Raw genomic sequence first — 13701 nt, 5'->3', positions numbered from 1 at the left:
GCTGAAGCTGTGGAGTCAGCTCAAGCTGGTGACAAGTGTGACTTTACAGGGACGCTGATTGTTGTACCTGACGTCTCTAAGCTTAGTACACCAGGAGCACGTGCAGAAACTAATTCCCGTGTCAGTGGCACTGATGGCTATGAGACAGAAGGCATTCGGGGACTCCGAGCCCTTGGTGTTAGGGATCTTTCTTACCGGCTAGTCTTTCTTGCCTGTTGTGTTGCACCAACCAACCCACGTGTGAGTCTTTTTATTATTTTTTTCTTTTTTTCCCCCCTACGTATTTAGTGCAGGGTCTCATTACATAGATCTGACTCACGATTCGCCTGTTTTCAGGCTCCCAAGTGCTGGAATTACAGGCTTGCACCACCGTTGCCCAGTCTCAATCACTGGCACAGCACACTGGGGTTTAAACTTTAGGTCTTCACTGGGGAAGCACTCACTCTGCCTTTGACCTGTTGGCCTGCATCCCTGCCCCAAGGGTGAATCTCAGTGGCAGAGCTTGAGAAAATCCCCTGGGCTGCCACAAAGTTACATGCTATAAAACAGGCCACCCTGTCAGTATTTAAAATAGGGTGTTCAGTTAAGATTTAATTCTTCGTTGTTTGTTTTTGGCTCTTTTGTTAGTTTCAGGCTACTGTGAATTGACACATGTCCTTTGCACTGAGCTACATCCCCAGCCTTTTTAAGTTTTGAGACAGGGTCTTGTTTAAGTTGGCTTGGGTGGGACCTGAATTTGTGATCCTCTTGCCTCAGCCCCCACGAGTACTGTTATTGCAGCCATGCACCGCATGCCCAGTTTTTTCACTCTTAAAACCAAATCATTTCATATCCTTCTGACCTTGGGAAAAAGTTTTACCTTTTTTTTTTAAAGGTAAAGGAGTAGAGTAGTATATATTACATACACACACTGTATTGTATTTTGTTTATCAGAGTTCCTCTGTCATCCTGGAAGAAGTAAAAAAAAAAATTTAGTGATCTGGGGAGTAAATTGCTATTCTAGAGTAAAGTATTCATTTATTTTGATTCTGTGTGTTGAATGGAAAGGGGCTCAGAAAAACAATCTTTTATGGCTCATTTGTTGAGCTTTCACATATACTTATAAAGTGATATACAATGGCGATAACTTTTTAAAGTCACTGGACAAATGATAAACCTCTTAGGAATTTTTCTTGTATGTATGTGATATCAGGAATTAAACTTAGGGCCTCCCACATATTAATACAAGCGATTTGCCACTGAGTTCTATCTCCGGCCCTTTTTTTGAGACACATTCTCATTATTTTGCTGCCCTCAAATTTGTAGTTCTCCTGCCTCAAGTGTCCTAAATGACAGGGTCTATAGGTGTACACCAGTGTGCTTGCCAGCTCCACCTCAGCTCCCATTAAGTGTTTTCATTAAGCTTTTCTAGTTTAGGGAGTTGTTTTCATCCAATGGAGTCAACAAATGATGAAGTTGACCTTCCAAGGTATGTTTCTTCCTTATTTTTTCTGTAGTGCATATTACAGAAGATTACAGGTTTTATCATGGCGTTTTTGAATACATGCTTATCCCGTACAAGCTGTTTTTCTTTGTAGTGACGGGTCTTTATACTATTTTATACTGCTTCTATGATAATTTTTCCTTTTTTCTCCATCCCTCAGTTTGGCGGGAAAGAGCTCAGAGATGAAGAACAGACAGCCGAGAGCATTAAGAACCAAATGACAGTGAAGGAGTGGGAGAAAGTTTTTGAAATGAGCCAAGATAAAAATCTCTACCACAATCTTTGTACCAGCCTGTTCCCTACTATACATGGTAAGTTTATGTCTATTTGTAGCATAAACTTGCAGTCGAAATGACTATAGAGAACAATGAAGTGATTTGTTAAAGCAAATAACTCAGATCAGAAGAGGTTTTTAGTGGGCTTAAAGGGTCGTTTACAAAAGAACCAATATGATGCCGATTATGTGAACTACCTAAAATAGGCACATTGATAGAGACAGAGTAGAACAGGGGCTGTCAGACTTGGGGGACTAGGGGAAGTCAAGAATTACTGTTTAATGAATGAAGTTCCATTTGGGAAGAGTAAACAAATTCTGGCAAAGGATGGTGGTAACAATTATTCACATAATGTACTTAAGGCTACTGAATAATATAGTTAAGAATGGGTAAAATACTAAATTTTATGTTATGGCTGTGTTGTCACAAGTTTTTACATGTTACTTAGTTTTGTTCATATTTTTCTACCTCGATTGCTAGCTGCTTGCCACTTAATGATTAAAATCTGCTTTGTGTATTAAAAGAGTATGACTAAATTGAGGGGATGCATTTACCCTTCTAGGAATAAGGGTAGAATTCGTGAGACTGTGGGTGTTCTTTTCTGGTTATATAGTATATTTTAAATTTAACCTTGTTGGGCTGGAGAGATGGCTCAGTGGTCTAAAGCACCTACTTGGAACAAGCTTGGCTAAAGCACAGGGACCGCGGTTCGATCCCCCAGCACCACATGCCAGCCAGCTGCGCCCCCTGGTGGGCTGAGCTGGCCACACACACACTAAATAAATGTTAAAAAAATAAATAAATAAATTTAAAAAAAAAAATAAATTTAACCTTGTTCTGTATTTTAAAAATCAGTGAACGCAGCAGCTGAAATCTTTTATGTTAATTCTTCATGCATTATAGAGAGTCCTCCCTTAATATCAGTATTTTTGTGCTGATCCTTACTACTTAGTGCTAGTCATTAATCAGAAATAGAATTCCCTCCCATGAGAAGATTCATGGGGCTGTTTGAATATCTTTTCAGTAGAGTAGTTTATGATACAAGAGCAAAATGATGAGTAAGTAGTGGAAATACATTTTACATCCTAATCTCAAAAGTTAAGCCTTTTACTTCGGCCGCATGAATTTGCTAAAAGCAAGTCACTGAAGTGTGCCCACTCAGCAGGAGAATTAGTTCCGTCTTTAAAATCAGAAATATTGTGCCTATAATTATAGCACTCTGGGAGGCTGGGGCAAGAGGATTGTAAGTTTGAGCCCAGCCTGAGTGACAGTGGGAACTTGTCTCAAAATTAAAGAATAAAGGGCTGAGTAGGTAGTTCAGTGGTCTAAGCACCTGCCTGGCAAGCTCAAGGACCTGAGTTCAGTCCCTGGTACCGCATGCCGTGCTTGCCCTGAACCCTGAGTGCGCTGTGCCAGCCCTGAAAAGGGGCATTACAGGTGGTGCACACCTGTAATCCTAGTGCTGGGGAGTCTGAGACAGGAGAACCACTGTAAGTCTGAACTGTGTGGCAAGACCCTGTATCAAATAACTAAATAAATACTTTTTTTTTTTTTTAAATTAAGAACAAAAGGGCCCCAGTTCTGGAGAAAAAAAGAATAAAAAGGACTAGACAAAGGGCCAGGGAGATGGCTCAGAGGAATAAGTGCTTCCCTGGCAAGCACAATGGCCTGAGTTCATTCCCCGGTTCTGCCAAAAAAAAAAAAAAAGAACTAGACATAAATGCTTACCTGGCAAGTACAGGTCGTGAGTTTGATCTCTAGTACTACAAAAGAATTTGTAGACTATTTTATTTATTTTTTTTTTAATTATTTATTTATTTGTTTATTTATTTTTGTGTGTGGCCAGCTCAGCCCACCAGGGGGCGGGGCTGGCTGGCATGTGGTGCTGGGGGATTGAACTGTGGTCCCTGTGCTTTGCTTGGCTTAGCTTGTTCTAAGCAGGTGCTTTAGACCACTGAGCCATCTCACCAGCCCTGTAGACTATTTTAAAACCATCACACTCAACACATTTTGTTTCATAGATCATAAATAGAAGTTTTGTTAGTGGAGTGGACTCAACATGGGATCTTGATGTGTAGTACAAGCTGGCTCTGAATTCACTGTGTAGCCTAGACTACTTTCAAACTCAGAATCCTTGTGAATCAGTCTCTCAAGTGCCTGGATTACAGTCATATACTGTACTTGTTTTTTTTTAATTTTTATTTATTTATTTTTTATGTATTTAGTACAGGGTCTATAGAGTCTCACTACACAGATCAGACTTGTAGTGATTCTCCTGTTTTCAGCCTCCCAAGCACTAGGATTACAGGCGTGCAGGTGTGCCACAACACCTAGTCCCAGTTGCTGTCTCAGCACACCCCAGAGGCAGGGCCAGCATGGCAGGCTGGGGATCAAACCCCCAACCAACCCTTGCATCCCTTATGTCTGCCTAAGCAGGTGCTTTAATCCACTGAGCTATCAGGCTGGCCCCTGTATTTGGTTTTTAATTTTCTGCTTTTAAGGAATGGTCTATGTAAATTTACCTAGCACTTTGTTGATGGAGTTCAGAGTCAGAAATTCCATGGGAAAGGTTCGGCCAGATAGCTCAGCAGATTAAAGCACCTGCTTAGGCAGAAGAATGCAGCAGCTGGGGTTTGATCCCCGGTGTTCTGTGCTGGCCCTGCTCCAGGGCTTACTGAGCCTGTGATTGAGACTGGGTGTGGTGGCACTCGACTGTAATCCCAGCGCTTGGGAGGCTGAAAACAGGAGAATCACTATGAGTTCCATTTATGTAGTGAGACCCTGTAGACCCTGTACGTACTAAATACATTTTTTAAAAAGTGTCAAACTGTAGAACTGGAAAGCCATCATTGGCAAGACGCAGGTAAACTCCCATAATGGTTTAGTTCAGTAGTAGAGGTTTGGCTAGCATACAAGATACCCTGAGTTCAATCCCAGGCACCACCAAAAACTAAAAAGGAAAAGAACTTGTGTGATAGGCCGTGGTGGATATAGTACATTTACAAGGAGAGATCTTTGAGGGATAGGATATCGGTATAGGGTTTTTTTTTGCAGGAAATAGGACTTATGGACAAGGAAAGGCTCTTAGATATGTAGTAAGCATGGGTACTTCAGACGTGTGTGGTGTGGAAGAAGCCATTGAAATCAGGTAAGCCCACAGAACAAGAACTAAGATCAGCAGGCAGGTATTTGTAGCCCAGGCTCATGCTTTATACCAGCTGTTCCTGCCTTTTGGTGGATAAACAAGCCCTTGTAGTTTCCTCTGAAATTGTGTAACTTCAGGTTGAAAACTTGGTTTTTTCATTTGTACCTTATCATTGCAGGCAATGATGAGGTAAAGCGAGGTGTCCTGCTGATGCTCTTCGGTGGTGTTCCAAAGACAACAGGAGAAGGGACCTCTCTTCGAGGAGACATAAATGTTTGCATTGTTGGTGACCCAAGTACAGCTAAGAGTCAGTTTCTCAAGTAAGTTTTTACCTAAGGAGTTATAGCAGGAAAACTGTAGTTCCTGAATTGTGTTAGAGAATGCAATCAATCTTGAGTAGGAAGTATAGTAGCACTGTGTTGCCTGTATCATACCTTATAAAGAGAAATAACATGGGGCTGGAGAGATGGCTCAGTGGTCTAAAGCACCTACTTGGAACAAGCTTGCCAAAGCACAGGGACCGCGGTTCAATCCCCCAGCACCACATGCCAGCCAGTCCCGCCCCCTGGTGGGCTGAGCTGGCCACACACACAATAAATAAATGTATAAATAAATAATTAAAAAAAATAAAGGGAAATAACAGTGTCTGACTGCTAATACTGAGCTGGCTCTTCAGGCCTTTTTTCTTTTTGTTGTATAGGCTGGTCTGCACTCATGACTGTCCTGCCTCAGCCTCCGAAATGCTGAAATTACAGGCAGATACCATCACTACTTTGTATTAAGATAGGATCTCACTAAGTTGACTAGGCTGTCCTCAAACTTGTGATCCTCCTGCTTTCAGCCTCCCAGATAGCCAGGATTATAGGTGTACCACCATGGCTACCCAGTATTTTTTGAGATAGGAAAAAAATTTCCTATAATCCCAATTCTGTAGTCAGCTTTGTATAATCTAGCCATAAAAGTGAACAAATGAAGGCAGATGTGGTGGTGAACACCTAGAATCCCAGCAGCAGGAGAATCGTGAGTTCAAGGCCAGCCTGGGTTCTGTATTGAGACCTTGTGTCAAAAAAAAGTGAATACATGGATTTTTGTTTTCAGTATTGTAAATGTGTCAGCTTGCTTTTTTTTTTTTTTTTTTCTTGTTCTCTTTGGTGCTTGGTATTGAACCCTAAGCCTTCACACTGACTGCATCGAGTCCTTTTTATTTTGAAACTGCAATCCTAGTAACTTCCCCAGGCTGGCCTTGAATTCAGCTCCCAGAATGGGCTTCAGATTGAGGGTAAGAAAGAATTATAAACCTTGGAGGGGAATATACACCCCTTAATCCCAGCATTCGGAAGTAAAGTCATAAGGATCAAAGTGAATTCAAGGCCAGCCTGAATTATATCACAAGAGCCTGTCTCAAAAAAACAAAATTGTGGTCTTCCTGCCTCGGTTTCCCAAGGTGCTAGGATTACAGGTGTTCACCACTATCCCTGCCTTTTTTTTTTTTTTTTTTTTGTATCAGGAATTGAACTTAAGACCTTGTGCTTACCACGTAGGCACTGTGCTGCTGAGCCATATCCCTAGCCCCCTGCCTTATTTTTAATTTTAATGTATCCTAAACATTTCCCCCATGTTTATTTTCACAGTAGTCTTTTTCATTGGTATAATTGATAATTTCCCTAGCCCTGTTACTTGTTTAAATGGTTATCTATTGCTGTTTTTTTCTGTATTTGTTGAGGAAATTCATAACATGGTACTATTCTAGAACATTTTCAGTTGACTTAGAGTTTTATGATTAAATATTTCCTTGAAATATATGAAAAATCAGAGGGTTTGTGTTTTGTTTTTGCCATATGAGGGCTTAACCTCAAGGCCTTTTATATGCCAAGTAAGTACTCTGACCCTTGAGCTCACTTGAGCTCTATTCCCTTCCTCCTAGACTGGAGTTTAGCTTTGAAGGTAATTGTTGTATGTTGAAAGAATTTCATTTCCCATTCCCTCTGCTCCCTCCAAGTCCCCCAGAAGTACTGTAATGTTACCTCTAATAACAGTATTATAGTGAGTCATTTTCTTGGGCCTTTTCTATCTAATGCTTTAGCATCTTTACAGTAACACAATTTACATATCACAAAATTCACTTGTAAAGTATCCTAATGTTTCTAGTATATTTGCAGAATTGCACAACCATCACTGAAATAAGCCTAAAACATTGTCATTACTCAAAAAGAAATCTGTACCTGCCCTTTAGCAGGCACTCCCCATCCTCCCCATTCTACAGGCATCTGATCGTCTACCTCACTGTCTCTATCAAAAACACTCCATGTAAATGGAGTGGAATAATATGGAAAGTCTTGTGAATGATTTCTTCTTCTTAGCATAAATTTTTCAGCCATGTTGTAGCATGTATTAGTATTTCATCTCCTTTTATTGCTAAATAATACCCCGTTGTATGTGTTTAGACCACATTTATCTACTCTTCAGATAACAGAAATGTGGGGCATTTGTAATTGTTTGGCTTTTATAAATAGTGTTCCTGTGACCATTGCTCTGTAAGATTTCCCCTTCCACCACTCCTTTGGTGGTAAAGTATACATAAGAGTTACCATTTTAACCATATTTTAGGTTTACAGTTCAGTGACATGAAGTACATTCACATTGTACAGGTGTCACTACCACCACCCATTTCTAGAATTTTTTCATCTTTCCAAACTGAAACTTTCCATAGTATTTCTTTTTTTTTTTTAATTTTTCAAAATCATTCATTCATTTATTTGTTTGTTTGTTTGTTTGTTTGTTTGACATAGGGTATCGTTATGCAGCTCAGACTCTTAGTAATCCTCCTATCTCAGCCTCTCCAGTGCTGGGATTACAAGTATGCACCATCATGCCCCGTTTTGGTGGCTGGTGTAATAGAGAAGTCTTGCTTTCTTCTTTTTTTTTAATGTTCAAGAATGCTAACATCAGTGTTTAATCATCTGCTCGCTCATCCAGGAAGAAGGGGAGAGCAGTTACTACTGTACTTCCATTTTGTTCAACCCAGTCACCATGTTACAAAAATAACAAGCTGCCATAGGAAAAAAATAAGGCTCCTCCATCCAGCACCAGTTATCTGCAGTTCTTCACCTGGAAGCCTACAAACACTCTAACCATGCCCAAAGAACACAAGGGAGCAAAGAAACCGTATCAGATGTATTAGACCTGCCATGGTTCAGGCTGAGCTATTCCTGTGTGGTGTTATTTTCCTATTTCTGGGCTTTCATTTAGCCATAAAGATTTTTGGGTCAAATTATATGCACTTAAGGAGTATGTGTATGTATTTGTTAACAAAATTCTGATTGAAGACACATGGCCATCAACCAAGCGAATGTTACATAGTAGATGCAAGCTTGCGAAGCAGTGGGCAGCTGTGTGTCAGTGTACTTTGTTCCTTTTCCCCAAGTCCTATACTGCATAATGTCACAAACCATTTTAGCCCCATGGCTGCTGGCATTATCTGACAAGAAGTCTTGCTTTCTGATCTGGATGCCTTTTTTTCTTGCCTAAATTGCTCTAGCTAGAGATTATAGTATTGCAGTTAACAAAAACAAGACAAAAGTTACATGTGGGATTTAATGGAGAAATGTAAATTTTAACATCCCCAATATATTAATAAAGCATAGGAATCATACAACTGCCTAAACAGATGTAGAAAAGCATTTGACACTAAGAACACAAGACATTATCCTAAACCTGGTCAGTGTTTTTGTTTTTTATGTATTTAGTACAGGGTCTCACTACACAGGTTGGACTTGTAGTGATCCTCCTGTTCTCAGCCTCCCAAGTGCTGGGGTTACAGGCAAGCACCACCATGCCCAGCCTCACTCGCCATCTCAGTTTGCAAACTCCAGTCCCTGTGTTTGCCTAAGCAGGTGCTTTAACCCACTGAGCTATCTGGCCATCCCTACAGTATAATGTTACACTAACAGGAATTGCATATGTCTGTTCCTGACCTTAAGGGCATTCAGCCTTTAATTTCTAAACATGGTGTTAGCCATGGTATTTATAGATGCCTTTCACCAGGTTAAAGAAAAACTGTTGACTAGGCTTAGGATAATGTCTTATGTTCTTAGTGTCAAGCTTTTCTACATCTGTTTAGGTAGTTGCATGATTCTGCTTTATTAATATGGAATGTTTATTTTGGGAATATTAAAATTTACATTTCTGCATTAAATCCCACATACAACTTTCATCTTGTTTTTGTTCTTAACTGCAAAATTCTATGATAGATGATTGGGCCAAAACTGTTCATTATTATAGACTTCTTTTAAAATTGATAGTTTTTGTCCAGTGTCATTTTCATCTTCCATCTGACAGGAATATATTAAAATAATTTTAAGAAACAAAAGAAGATGAGGTTTCCTGTTCAAAACTGCTTGAGCTTTCTGCTGCTGTCAAACTTAAACTCTTCATTGCTATAGCCCCTGTCAGCTGCCTTTCCTGGAAAGGATGCTGCAGAATCGCATAGCAATGAGTCTTTATGATGACCTTGCACAGGCACGTGGAGGAGTTCAGCCCCAGAGCTGTCTACACCAGTGGCAAAGCATCCAGTGCTGCTGGCTTAACAGCTGCCGTTGTGAGAGATGAAGAATCGCATGAGTTTGTTATTGAGGCTGGAGCTTTGATGCTGGCTGATAACGTAAGGACATTTTACATTCTGGGATACAAAGAACTTGAGATACCCCTCTTCTCTAACAGTGAGAGCCTACACTTCCTATTAGAAGTTGTCCTTAGGACAAAGGCTTTATTTACTACCTAATTCAGTTTTATTAATCTAGACTTAACTGATTTATCATGGTAAATCAGCACTTTCTGTGTTCTCTAAAATGTGTGGTTGTTATAACCAGTACTTGCCATATTTTTTCCTTTGCAAATGACATCTCTGAGTAGGTCTGCACACAGGCAAGTTATTATGCTTTATGTGTGTTTGATGTAGGTCAGTTAAATCTTATTATTATTATTATTATTATTATTATTATTATTAGCAGAATATATTTATTGAAGGGAAGAAAGCTCCTGTCTGAGAGAGAGACAGGAGGGGGACCCAAGCGAGTTGTCCCCAGGTAGGTCAGTTAAATCTTATGCTTTGTTGTTGTTTGGTTTTTGGTCTTTTGAGACAGTCTCGCTATATATAGTTTGGGCTGGCCTTGAATTCACTGTGAGGCAGAAGCCAGCCTCAAATATGTGATTCTGCCTCAGCTGCCCAAGTGCTGGGATTATCACGTAGATCTATGAATGCATGCAGGTTATAGCTAAACACCTTTACCCTTCACATCCCCCGCCTAAACTTAATGCTGAGATGACCACAGGATTTCTTGACACAGATTAACATGAGGTTTTAACATTGAATAAAAGCGTAATAAGTGTGTATTTCACTTTTGCTCTTACAGTAAGGTATATTATTCCCTCTGACTTTGGGGTCTATTAAACTAGTTTTCATAAAAGAGGGAATTAGACATCTTTACCTGTTTTCACTTGTTTGGAGAATGGGAAATATCTCTGTGGTAGCAGACTTAGCGAGTTTGTCATTTTATGTGCTCAAGGCAGTCGCTTATACTAGATCTGTTGGGTTCCAGGGTGTATGTTGTATTGATGAATTCGATAAGATGGATGTGCGGGATCAAGTTGCCATTCATGAAGCTATGGAACAGCAGACCATTTCCATCACTAAAGCAGGAGTGAAGGTGTGTCTGTCCATGTCTGTTGCATTACTCCTTAGTCTAGTAGATTAATGTAGTACTAGAGAAATTCACCTTGATAAAATTCATTACTTTGATGTGAAATGGTACTTTTTAAAATGGAAAATATAGCCCTGTGAACTCTTTATTCAAACTCTATATTTAGGATATTGCCATGGCCTAACATAGAGGAAGTATTGGTAAAACTTCTAAGATCACTTTTTATGTACAAAGCTTCTAGGTAGAGCAAAAAAAGCAGCAAGAAATTCAGAAAATTAAAAATAAATAGGAATAAATTTTTTAAAAAGGGAAATAAGGGGGGTTGGGCCAGCAAGTTAGCTCAGCGGATTAAGCACCTGTGTAGGTAAGCGCAGGGACTGAGTTTAAAAAAGAAAATTTAAGTGGTACACCAAAGTAAAAATTTTTCCTATAACGCCCAAGGCAATACGTATTCAAAAGTACGTGTCGTGTATATTCCCTTTATAGGAATGTTATAATTTTATTTTTGGCAGTCTTTATATATCAGCATATCCTGGATCAACTTTATTATTTGCCATGGTGTTTGATTGTGTACACCACAGTTAGATTCTACAATGCTCCAGTAGAGCAGCATTTGGGTTATTTCACACTTGTGTTATGAACAGTGTTATACCTGTAGTAAGCACCCTTGAACACAAGTCTTCCTTTTCCCAGCTGTAAGTTCTAACTGCTGGCTTAAAGGGTACACACATATTATTCTTATAGGAGTTCCTGTTTGCTACACTATGTGTCTGAGTTGAATTTGGTATAGGTGACAAATGGTTTCTTGACTTCCATTTAATTATGAGTGAGATTGGTTTTTGTTGTTGTACGTGTATTGGCCATTTTGGGTTTCTTTGTAAATCTCACAATTTCTTCTCTGTGGTCAGGCTACCCTGAATGCCAGAACGTCCATTTTGGCGGCAGCAAACCCAGTCAGTGGACACTATGACAGGTCCAAGTCACTAAAGCAGAATATAAACTTGTCTGCTCCCATTATGTCTCGATTTGATCTCTTCTTTATCCTGGTGGATGAATGTAACGAGGTAATCACATGGTGTATTGCTCTTCCTTTTCTGTTTCCAACTTGAGTACATGTGTGTCACAAGGCCTGAAGATAAACCACTCAGCAGCAGCTGGTGTGTTTATGCACACTGACCTTTCATCCGCTCAGGGTAGCGTGGGATTGGCCAGCAAATTTAGTAAGCAACTCCAAAATAAAGTCACTGAGATTACTGGTTCCATTTCATAGAAATATATCAAGGTATTTTGGGTTTCATTTTTATAAGAAGAAAGAAAAAATATAGTTGACTCCTAACCATCCCAAGTATATATGTGTGTGTATATATCTTTTTTTTTTTTTCCTTTGTAGTATTGGGAATAGAACTCACAACCTCACACTTGCCAGCAAGCACTGTACTAATGAGTTATATCCCTGCCTACTTTATTATTAAAGAGCATGGTTTTATGTTTTTCTTTTATTTTTTAACCATTCCCTCAAAAAAATGAAAAATTCGAACTATTGGTAATTAAATATTTAATATCAATTCAAATGTACACAGTACAAAATTATATACTCTACTGTTAACTGCTGAGCGTGCAAGCCTCTGTTTCATTAGGCCCATTCCAGAACTCTTGTTACTAGGGAAATATTAGCTGCTGTCTAAGAAAAGCCGCTTCCCTCTGTGTGGATGTTTAAAGGGCTTGGGGCTTTTTCCTTTCACATATGCATAGGTGTTTAACACCACATAATTGGGAGTTGTCTTTTTTTTTTTCATACATTTTTACTTGTGTATGACTTATTAAATTAGTTTGGGGAATAAAGGAGACCAGGTTATACACCCAAATTTTGTTACAATTTTTTTTTTTTTTTTTTTTTGATACTGGAAATTGAACTTGACGACCTCCTCTTGCCAGGTGGGCACTGTGCCAGTGCACTATATCCTATATCCTTGTCCCTACTTAGAAAAATTTAAGCCAGGTAAAGTGGCATGGTGCACTCCAGTACAGTGCAGACTTCTGGGGCTAAGGTAGGAGGATCACAAGTTTATGTCCTGCCTGGGCAGCTTAGTAAATCCATGTTTTCAAAATTTTAAGTCTTTTAAGAAGTAGCTCAGTATGAAGGCTCTAGGATCATTCCCTGGTACGGGGTGGAGGTGGGGTTAAATTTAAGAGTTACAAGAAATAAATTTGAACATAGAGTAAAAACTGGAAGTAATACATAGAACATCCAGATAGCCTCTGTCAGACTCAGATTGTAACATTTTGCCCCATTTGCTGTCTATATCTATTGATTAGTTTTCTCAGTTGTTACCACTGGAGCCTGCCAAATCTCCATTGGACTACCCAAATCCAGTCTTCAGCACTTAGTATGTGAATTTGGGCAAATTACACATTACTTGGGTACCTCAGTTCATGAACTCCGTTCTCTCCAAGATTCTTACCACAAACCGAACTGGATGAGAACCGAGGCCTGATTTCCCTGTGAGGGAAATGTTGAACCTAGCCATTCAATTTGATTCTGTTCTAGTCCAACTCACTTTGCAGCCTGAGCTGTGGAAAGGATCAAATTTGTGAAATGAAATACTTCTGGGCTTCAGGTTTGTGAATCTGTAAATAAGAGTTAATATCACTATTGTTTTTGAGGATTTGCATGAGCTAATACTTCTAGACATACATAAGGCAAAAGCATCTGGCATATACAAGAGGCACTGTACATGTTCTGTGGTTATTAAATTTTGCTCAGTCCTTCACGTATATTTGTGTACAGGACAAAGATAACACATTTGAAAGTTTGTTTTTAATCAAGCTTACAAACAATGCTCAGAAACTTGGTATCTGTGAATATTTTCAGTGGCATATTAGAGCTTTTTTTTTTAAACTGTGGGTTCTGGGGTTATCTGGATTAGATGTTGCTGGGACTGAAGAAAAGCTTTTCTTGTTTGGAATTAGGTTACAGATTATGCTATTGCCAGGCGGATAGTAGACTTGCATTCAAGAATTGAGGAGTCAATTGACCGAGTCTACTCTCTTGATGACATCAGGAGATACCTTCTTTTCGCCAGACAGTTCAAACCCAAG

At 39.4% G+C, this 13701-nt stretch overlaps 1 protein-coding gene across 1 annotated transcript in view; it reads left to right on the top strand.

Annotated features, from left to right (window-relative positions):
- Mcm6 (minichromosome maintenance complex component 6) overlaps positions 1-13701 on the top strand; it is a 42233-nt gene that overhangs the window by 13862 nt on the left and 14670 nt on the right. Inside the window, exons 6-12 of the mRNA XM_023709690.1 lie at positions 29-240; positions 1644-1794; positions 5082-5223; positions 9422-9563; positions 10501-10608; positions 11511-11666; positions 13573-13701. Of these exons, the coding sequence (XP_023565458.1) occupies positions 29-240; positions 1644-1794; positions 5082-5223; positions 9422-9563; positions 10501-10608; positions 11511-11666; positions 13573-13701 (1040 nt within the window). The remainder of the gene's footprint in view (positions 1-28; positions 241-1643; positions 1795-5081; positions 5224-9421; positions 9564-10500; positions 10609-11510; positions 11667-13572) is intronic.

Source organism: Octodon degus, unplaced genomic scaffold (genome assembly GCF_000260255.1).
Source record: "Octodon degus isolate 3935 unplaced genomic scaffold, OctDeg1.0 scaffold00014, whole genome shotgun sequence".
Classification (NCBI taxonomy): Eukaryota; Metazoa; Chordata; class Mammalia; order Rodentia; family Octodontidae; genus Octodon; species Octodon degus.
The sequence above is the reverse complement of the archived record's forward strand: the minus strand, read 5'-3'. Positions and strand labels throughout refer to the sequence as shown.